The sequence below is a fragment of the Pollicipes pollicipes genome, unplaced genomic scaffold (assembly GCF_011947565.3).
Source record: "Pollicipes pollicipes isolate AB1234 unplaced genomic scaffold, Ppol_2.1 Scaffold_4740;HRSCAF=5597_pilon_pilon_pilon, whole genome shotgun sequence".
NCBI classification, from domain to species: domain Eukaryota; kingdom Metazoa; phylum Arthropoda; class Thecostraca; order Pollicipedomorpha; family Pollicipedidae; genus Pollicipes; species Pollicipes pollicipes.
This window is the reverse complement of record NW_023596545.1, coordinates 23,997,040-24,007,322: the sequence shown is the minus strand read 5'-3', so window position 1 is coordinate 24,007,322 and position 10,283 is coordinate 23,997,040. Positions and strand designations below refer to the sequence as shown.

At 46.4% G+C, this 10,283-nt stretch overlaps 1 protein-coding gene across 1 annotated transcript; it reads right to left on the bottom strand.

The window, feature by feature from the left end:
• Window positions 1-2,748: 2,748 nt before the first annotated feature.
• Window positions 2,749-3,174, bottom strand: LOC119098510 (cuticle protein 7-like; the record flags this gene model as incomplete). The annotated part of the gene is made up of 1 exon (XM_037221457.1): window positions 2,749-3,174. A coding segment is annotated over one exon (330 nt), but the record flags the coding sequence as incomplete, so codon positions are not given.
• Between the last annotated feature and the right edge of the window lie 7,109 nt (window positions 3,175-10,283).

Sequence of the window (10,283 nt, the reverse complement as noted above, 5' to 3'; positions counted from 1 at the left end):
ATGTCTTGCTAACCCATAAACCCGTGTAAGGTGCTGTGCTCCGGTACAAAAGGCGCCAACCGAGCTGTATGTAAGAGATACGTCGGTAGAAGAAAAAAACGTGTAGGAGTTGACGTTTTCATGACCTAAAGTGCAGATTTTAAAACCAGCTTATTTATTTATTTGTTTATTACACGTCTTAAGCTCACTCCACTCAGAATGTGGCTATTACAGAACCCGTGTCATGGAAATAAAACACTGTATGTCAGGGAGGCTCGCGCAAACACTTACACACGCCGGCACACGCACGCAAAACGCACTCTCTCACATTCGCTGAAGTCATTTGAAGTAGGCGTCGCTATCCGTTATTGATCTGCCGCTGCGGGATATAGCTACGCAACTCGCGTAGCATAACTAAAATAAGTGAAAAGGGATGGCAGCCAACAATTTTCAATTTTAACCCTTACCCTAATTCGCCGGCTTTTGTGACGCGGTCTGGTGGGGGAGGGGGATTCCATGACGTTTGCAAGCGAAGAAAGGTAAAGCCTCGCAAAAAGAAAACAAACAAATGAGTAGTGAGCCGAAAGTGAGAGAAAAAAGGTGAACGTCAGATTTTCCTGAAAACTAAACATCAGCTTTGCATGTTCATATATGCGAAGTCATGCAGCGTATTGACGTGGAACATAAAGAGGCGTGTGCCTTGTTTTGTCAAGACTACAATGGCATGTAATTTTAACTATTATTTAATGAATGTGAACTATTATTTATTTATTTAATGAACTATTATTTAATGAATATTTAACGAATGTGAGAGAGTGCGTTTTGCGTGCGTGTGCCTGCGTGTGTAAGTGTTTGCGCGAGCCTCCCTGACATACAGTGTTTTATTTCCATGACACGGGTTCTGTAATAGCCACATTCTGAGTGGAGTAAAAAACTAATAGTTAAAAACTAAAAACTAATTAAACTATTTTGTGATATGATATCGCATCACGCTACTGGCGACGATTTTTCCTCCAGAAATTTGGTCGGCGACAAAAGTACACTTTTGCCACCCCTGGGTCACCGGTTGACTGATGCCGAGACACCGAACGCTTTCATTTCTATACGAATCTGGAGCGGCGCATGGCTTTGGTGAGATCGGGGCGACTGGCCGTGTTCAGTGTGAGCATTGTCGGAAAAAGCATCCTCGGACCTCGGCAGACACCAGGAAACAGAGATCCTTAAGGAATCGGAGATGGGCGGTGTCAATGTTCGGCGGCTGTGATCCCCCACATTTGGGTTACGGCCACCGTCACAGCTCATCTTTTCAGGTGTATGAGGGTGGTCGGAATTAAATTTTTCACTATCTGGTATCAGACGCGAAATTTTGACGCACGTAACGAGGTATCTAGCAAATACCACAAACACGCACCGCGCATTAGAGGTCCCATTATCAGTATACTTGACCTCCAACGTTTGGGAAGGTACCGATAAAATGATGTCCCAAAAATCATGATATCGTCAGCGACGTCATGACAGGGCATGTTGGTTATTTTAGAGGTACTAGTGTCAGCATGCCAAATTACAGTTCAGAATGCCGTAGAAGGTAAGATGTCGTGGCCTTTCGTACATATAAAAAAGTACATTGTTCTTAAACTTGTAAGTTGACATTTAGTTTGAACCCTTGAAATTGATGAATTTTAGACATAAAACATAGCTCACATATTTAAGATTCATGGTTTCTTCCAGCATAGTTGCTCACCTTGAATGCGCATACTATGCGTAGGATGCAATAACGTGTACTGAGCTAACTTTTCAGAATCACCAGAAATTTATCACGTAAAGACGTTTCAAGCACTATATTCCGTGAGAACATTGCTTTCACAGGCTGGTTGCGACTATGTGGTGATTTGTGCCGCAGACCAGGAGATATTCGATGCACATTGAAGGACTAACGCACCTCTAAGTACAAGGATAACTTAAATGGTGCGTGTGGTAGCACTTCCCGCAAAATATTTGACGTCATCTTAATCAGCCCCAGGACCTCAAGAGAGCTAAGAGCGGCTCAGCTAATTGGTAAAGAGCAGCGGATGTCTTGTGGAAGGCTTTCTCAAGGTAGTGCCATTGCCATCAACGCAAGCCACGTGTGATGGTGGAAGTGGTTTAAACACGCCTACGGTGGTGACGCCAATTGCTTGAACCTCCTCCAAGGTTGAAGCAAACCCCCGAACGGCGCGGTGTAGCCATTCCACACTGTATCACAGAAGGAAATTTAATAATCAGCTCAGAGGTCCTCAAAGAATCTGACATGGACGCGGCCAGTGACCGGCGGCTGCTGTCTCCCGCATCTGGGTTATGGTCATCGTCACATTTGATCTCGTCAGGTATAATTGAGCCGATTTGATCTCGTCAGGTATAATTGAGCCGATTCGATCTCGTCAGGTATAATTGAGCCGATTTGATCTCGTCAGGTATAATTGAGCCGATTTGATCTCGTCAGGTGTAATTGAGCCGTGCTAAATTGTCGCCTTTTTTGAATAAGACGCGACACTTTTGGTCCCATGATATGAGGTATCTAACAAATACCAAAAGCACGCATCGGGTAGTCGGAGCTCTCAGTCTCACCACAATGTAATTTAGATGTTGTCGGGTGCTCCTGTCGGCACAAGTTTTTGTGGCATCACAAATGTCGTAGAACCCTATTTGTTCGCTACCCGAAGAACAGGCGAAGACGGCTGTTCCGTGATGCAGGAAGGAGCCTAAACCAGCCGGATATGCTTGCATTGTCAGTGTATTTGGTGCTTCAGAACATCAAACGATGAAGCCTTTAAACCAGTCACACAATAAATATGTTTTAAAAAAGAGTGATATCCTGAAGCTCAGAGCTTAGTTGCTGTACTTCTGGACTGGGCGGTAGGCGTAGATGGGCTCCTGCTCTGGCTCCTGGTACACGGGAGCGGGCTTGTAGACGGGAGCAGCCTTGTAGACGGGAGCAGGGGCGGCCTTGTACTCGGGCTCCTCCGGATACTGGGCCTCGCCCTCGTACGTGACCTCGGCGTTGTAGCCAGCGTAGTCGTCGACCGTGTACTTGACCGTCTGGACGCGGCCGTCGGGCAGGGCAACCGTGTAGTAGCCGGACGTCTGCTTGCCGTCGCTGTTCTCGTTGGCGGCGAACTTGGAGCCCGACTCGTAGTCGCTGACCGAGTAGTCGAAGGCGTACGGCGAGGGCTCGAACTCGGGCTCCTTGTAGGCGGCAGGGGCGTGGTAGGCAGACGGAGCCCGGTAGGCAGACGGGGCGTCGCTGGCGGCAGCGACGGCCATGAGGGCGGCAACAATGAAGACCTTCATTCTGACAGAGGGTGGTGTGTGTGCGACTGGACGGTCAGCTGGTGAGTGATGCCGGGACGCCAAACACTTTCCCTTTTATACCGGTCTGGAGCGAGCCATGGCCTTATTACGGTCGAGGGGCTAGGCGCGCTCTGAGAGGATGCTTTCGGAACCAACAGGAGGTTACGAACATGGGTGTGGTCAGTGTCCGTCGGCTGTCATCGGCTGCATTTGGGTCACGACAATAGTTACAAACCTTTCTTGTCATGTGCTATGGTAACAACTACATTTAAACACTCTCAAGCCTTTGTGATTTTCTACTAACTTATTGGCTTGAAAATGGATCAGTTTTGCCGTGAGATCCTGAAACATCAAAAACACGAAATTTCCGGCGTTGCTTTAACACGTGCTTGGGTGAGGTGGGGGTTCAAATTGACCCCCCGAAGGTTTTTGCAGAATGGTTTCCGAACGGCGCAGTTTAGCCGCGCCAAATTTTGCATAGCTGAAGACAATTGAGTGGCGGATCCTTTGTCATCAACAAGGTCGATGAGGTCTTGTAAGGTCTTTGGTCAATGGCAGGTCAAAGTCAGGCCATGGTTTCGGAGAAGGCAATTTCTAGGGAATTGTCCAATCTGACGCAATAACGGAGTGTTTGATGAGGCCCTACATCTCTGAGATGCTTTCTTAGCAAATTACGTTGACTCAAGGTCAGGTATGAAGGTCAGACCAAGGCCACTACCAACCTGATTTATTACTCTAGGGCTTGCTGTATGGGACAGCTTGTGGTGCTCATTTCGAATTTATTGACAGCAGGAACCACATTGTGCATCTTTCATTAACTTCTTAGAAGTCATAAAAGGTCATCGACCCAAGATGACCTGGGTCGATACTTTTTTAGGAGCATACTGCCTAGCGTAATCGTTGTCGCTTATTCAAATGCAAAACTCAGAGCAGTCTTGTATGATGTTGGTCAACATGAGCTTCAAAAGGTCAAACAAGGTCACTGACCTCAAATGGGCCTTTGACCTTTTGCTTAGAAACAGTTGCCTAGATTCTGGGGGCACTTTGGAGACCAACCTGAAATTTGACCTTGTTTGGCCTTATTTGACCTGAAGGTCATGCCATGCCTTTGGCCTTATTTGACCTGGAAAACTCAAATTTCGACCTAAGTGAGTTCATGTACAGGTCAAGACACCCTGTAAATTTGGTGTCTGTAGCTTTCTTAGTTCCCGAGACCTCAGGGGGGGGGGGGGGGAGGCGTCAAATTGGCCCGAGCGAAGGGTATCTAGCCGACCACCCGGGCGCGTGTTAATACATCAGGTATTTACATGCAACTGCGTGCCTTTAAATCACGTCCTGAAGTGCCCGGTATCTGTCACTGCAGGTGGCCGGCTGAACGGGCTTTCCTTCTACCTCCGGTCTTTTTATCGCAAATCGATCGGTTGCTCCAGTCAAATACCCTATACAGGGCGGACTTACAAATACCCTATACAAGATGGACTGCGAACTCAGGTCGTAACGCAACGATCAGAAATCTCCAAATGCATCGCAACAAACACGGCTATGGCTGTATAATTCGTGGAAATGGCCACGAATACTTGATTAAAAGAAAGCTGGTGAGCGCAGAGTGGCTTCAGACATGGAACCACCAGCCCTGCAAAATTACACCAAGCAAGTGATGTTTTGTTGTCGAGCTTACCTGTTTCTTATATATAAGCTAGTACATGCTCATTTCATGCACAAACCACAAAATATGGCTGGATATGTTTGCCTTGCGCATGTACTTGTATATGCGCATGTACTTAACATATATCATCCAATCGTGGAGCATTTAAAACATTCACGCCATAAATATCTTCCGAATTTAAGTAATATAAATATATTAACACACGTCCAGGTAGCCAGTTGAATACCCTTGGGTCGGGAGGGGGATCCATTTGACCTCCTGAATCTATAAAACTAAGAGAGCTAGAGATACCAAATTGATTGAGCGTATTGACATTGACGTGAACTCACCCGTATCACATTCGCGGTTCGTAGGTTTTGATCTCCTGGTCAAATAAGGTTACGGAATGTCAACACCAGATTGTTGTCCAGATTACCCCAGAACCTGGATACTTTTTTAAGGAAAAATTCACTGGTGCTCATTTGATGTCACTGACCTTTGAACTTTCGGAGGTCATGGTGACGAATATCATGCAGTTGCTTAGAGTTTTGCATTTAGGTAAGCGTTAAATATTACGCTATGTGGTATGTTCCCAAATACAAAACCATGACCAGCATCATTTTAGGAACAGTAGCCTATCTTGACTATTGACATCATATATTTATGAAAAACGTATGATTTGGCTCCCTCCACCCAAAAAATTCGAAATAAGTACCAGAAACTATCCCATACAGCACCCTCTAGAGTGACGAAATTGATTGGTTTTGTCCTTGATCTGACCTTCATACCTGACCCTATGTCAATTACATTTTTTAATTCATTTTTTTCAAAAAATTGTCACTCAATTGTTATATCACCTAACAAACTACCACAGAGATGTATGGCTCCATCTAACACTCTGTTGTGCCATCAGGTTGAACGATACCCCGCTAGGTACATCCCAATTTCGGATCCCAAATGATCCGCTATTGAATTGTGTAAAACTCTGGAAAATTTGGCACGGTTTCACTGCACCTTTCGAAAATCAGTCCGGAAAAACCTTTGAGGGGAAGGTCAAATCGACCCCTGCCCAAACGTGTGTTAAAGCTCAGAGTTGAGCCGCTGTCCTTTTCACGACCCGGTAGGCGTTTATGGATCTCAGCTCGGGCTCCTGGTATGCGGGTAGAGGCTTGTACTGGTTGGCAGCGTGACTAGCCAACCAGGTGCCCAGGCGGGTGTTAACGGGTGTAAACTGAATGAATTCAGAACACCTTTGTCTTCGGAACTATCTTTACTATTACGCCGGGAATGCAGTATAGCATGTCCTTGAACACAGTCAACAATGATGTAAGTTATCAGTAGTTGTGTCATGCAGTATGTGAAATCAGTCGAAACCGGTCATGACTTGTCGGTGTAGACCAAGCTTTTTCAAGATGGCTTGGTCCAGATATGAAGCAAAGGATGCCAGATGTCCAGAAATGTTAAAACTGGACTACTAAAATATTGAGCTACATGGGCTCAGTGGGTTTCAATGTGTCACGAAGAACCTCCGGTAGCTCTGAGGCACCTGTTCCAGGAAAGACAACGTCACTTGGCAGAACAATAACCGTTAAGTCCATTTCTCTTCATAGCAGACAACGGAAAAGTGGTGACAAGCTTCTGCTCACATCAACATCTGTTAACGTACATTAACTCACCATTTCGGAAAACTCCCAGCCTCGATCATGAGAACCTGCCTTTGCGTGCCTGGCCGCGATTGCCAACAAACGCTTGGGGCCACGAATGCTTCGATGCAGTCGATAAAACAGTTTTATGGCTGGTATTTTGAGTGTTCAGCAGCGAAGAAGTGACAGAGAATGACAATATGTACAGCCCGTTTGCATTGTCGTCTGTCAGCGACGCGTGGTCTTTTAAAGGTCATCCTCTTAGCAAAAATTTGAACATTCAACGTTGCTGCGGGTCCTTTGCCATTGCTTTGGTTCGATATTGCAATGAAGCATGAAAGTGCTTACAGTTAACATATTTTAGACTTGTGTGTCAGTGAATTGAGGTAAGGTCAATGTTTTTGTTGTTGTTTTTTTTTTGCATTCCACGCTTATTTGTTCGCATTTCCGTGTAGTTTTGGTGTTTCCATATAAGGAAAAGAGTACGGCCTCAGAGCGTAACCACCATATGACCAGCGAGCACATCACGTCAGTCCAGGGCATGACTATTCTGCATGGGTGCCTTCTGCAAGGTACATATTGAGCTCAAAATAAGTGGCTTTACTTCGTAATGTTGAGCGCCGAATTCGAATATTGCACATAAGCATATTCCAATACCATTATATCGCATAATGAGATCAAATTTAAGTCACGTGAACACGGTGAGGTCATTTCGTTCACTCAAGATCATCTGAAGTTTTCGAAGGTCATTGACCTCTATCAGTAGAGGAAAGGCTAGATAAACGAGTGCGCCGCGAAGAAGCAGATATACATAGTGCTTGCGAAATTGGAGACGTATTACTTCACGTACCAACGTGCCCGTTCTCAGTTCGTTACCATGCATTGACATGCGTCAAAACGACCATGTATAACGTATATAAAGGCTGTGCAATCTCAGGCACCTGTCAATATTTCACGCACTAGTTCTGAGCAGAGAAAAGGATTGTGCTGGTAACTTGGAGCCAATTAACGTTAGTTTGACCTCAATGCCTAAAGTTTAATCAAAAGCAAGCAGGAATATCCTTAAGTCCAAAGCTCAGAGTTTGGTTCATGTACTTCTGGACGGAACGGCAGGCGTAGATGGGCTCCTGCTCTGGCTCCTGGTACACGGGAGCGGGCTTAAAAACGGGAGCAGGGAAGGCCTTATACTCGGGCACCTATGGGAGGGATATAGCAGTGCGTATCGAGCTAACTCTTCAGAATCACCAGAAGTTTGTTATCTAATTGGTGACGGTTCAAGCAGCATATTTCCCGGGAACATTGCTTTCCTAGGCTGGTTGCTACTTTGTGGTGGTTTGTGCTCCACACCAAGTGATATTCGATGCACATTGAGGGACTGACGCACCTCTAGGTGCAAAGTTCATTTAAATGGTGCCACATCATTTTTGGATGAGGTGGCCTGAAGTGCTCCCGGGATATTTAGCAAACTAGGAGCGGTTCTGCTAAGTGGTAAAGAGCAGCGGATGTCTTGGGGAAGGCTGCCTAGGAAGGTAGGGCCATTAACACCAGTGTAAGCCACGTGTGATAGGTGAAAGTACTTTAAACACGCACCACGGTCGTGACGCCAGTTCCATCTCCTCTAATGATGAAGCAAACTTCCGAACGGTGCGGTGTAGCCATTCCGCTCTTTATATCGCAGAAGGCAGTTTAACAATCAGCTCAGAGTTCTTCGAAGATGCGGACATGGGTGGGGCCAGCGACAGGCAGCTGTTTGCTCCCGCATCTGGGCTATGGTTATCGTCGCAGTTGATCTCGTCAGGTGTAGGTCAGCCGTAGCCAAATTGTCGCCTTTTTAATCCCACGTTATGAAGTATCCCACAAACACTAGAAGCACGCATCAGCTGTTCGGAGCTCCCATTCTCACCACAATGTAATGTAGAAACAATGTCGCATTTCAGTCGCTACAAGCTTTTGCCGCATCACAAATGTCGTAGAACCCTATTTGTTCGCTACTCGAAGATGGCTATTCTGTGGTGTAGGAAAGAAATAAAACAAGCTGGATATGCTTGCATTGTCCGTGTATTTGGTGCTTCACAACATCGAGTAATGAAACCTTTAAATTAGTCACACAATAAATATATCTGAAAACAGGGCAGTATCACAAAGCGCACAGCTCAGTTGCTGTATTTCTGGACGGGACGGTAGGCGTAGATGGGCTCCTGCTCGGGCTCCTGGTACACGGGAGCGGCCTTGTAGACGGGGGCGGCCTTGTAGACGGGAGCAGGGGCGGCCCTGTACTCGGGCTCCTCGGGGTACTGGGCCTCGCCCTCATACGTGACCTCAGCGTTGTAGCCAGCGTAGTCGTCGACCGTGTACTTGACCGTCTGGACGCGGCCGTCGGGCAGGGCAACCGTGTAGTAGCCGGACGTCTGCTTGCCGTCGCTGTTCTCGTTGGCGGCGAACTTGGAGCCCGACTCGTAGTCGCTGACCGAGTAGTCGAAGGCGTACGGCGAGGGCTCGAATTCGGGCTCCTTGTAGGCAGCGGGGGCGTGGTAGGCGGTAGGGGCGTGGTAGGCAGACGGAGCCCGGTAGGCAGACGGGGCGTCGCTGGCGGCAGCGACGGCCAGGAGTGCGGCAACAATGAAGGCCTTCATTCTGGCGGAGGGTGGTGTGTGTGCGACTTGATGGTCAGCTGTTGACTGATGCCGAGACGCCGAACACTTTCCCTTTTATACCGATCTGGAGCGGCGCATGGCCTTGACAAGATGGCGATTCAGTGGTATGGGTTCTTTTCTACTGGCTACTTGGCTCCCTCCGAGCGAATATTGACAGACCTTCACCGGCAGGATGCAAGATGAGGGTATTGTAGGGTGTTGTTAGTTTTGTCAGGATATATTGCCATGACGTCCGGAATACAATCGTGGAATGCATGAAGTGAATAGACAATAAAATGCATGTTCAAGAGTTTATATTGATTAGCACTGCAAGACATTGCCCGCACGCTTGAACAGGTAGTGTCTTCAAGCCAGTGAGCTAGAATTGCTTTTTAACTAGAGTGGTAGTGAAAAATTCCATCGCAAAAAGACCGTCTGGGAATGAAAAATTCAAGTTACAAAAGATGGAACATATGAACTAGTGGCTGATCCTTCAGCAAACAAAGACATCTGGTTCAAGCTGGCATGGACGTAATATCATAAACTTGGCAAAACTGTTCTATTTTTAACATCCTAGCCCATTAAAGTGAAACAGAATATATTAGGGCATACCGACTTCATGGCAGCGTAATGAGCATAAACAATTCAGTAACAACAGTAATTGATGCTGCACTTTGGACTTCCCTACCACAGCAGTCTTAACACAACACAAAGCAAAGGAATTCAGCACAAAATAACGACAGAAAATTCAACAAGGATAAAGCACTCAAACAAAAAAAAACAACAACTTCGGACTCCTACACATCAGCCAATCACCAAGTCGAACACAATACACACACTCTGGCTTCTGTTAAGATGAGGTCGGGAAAACAAACATTTTGTCACTGTTCTCACAAAATACCAAAGCTTATTTCCATGAAAAAGTAGCCTAACTATGCCTACCTAAGGAAGTCTTACTTCATCTCATCCTGTCTAGCTTGTTGGTATCACAGCAGCAGTTGTGAGTTACTGATTACTGCAAAATTCTTATTGTCACTTGCCATCCACTTAACCAAC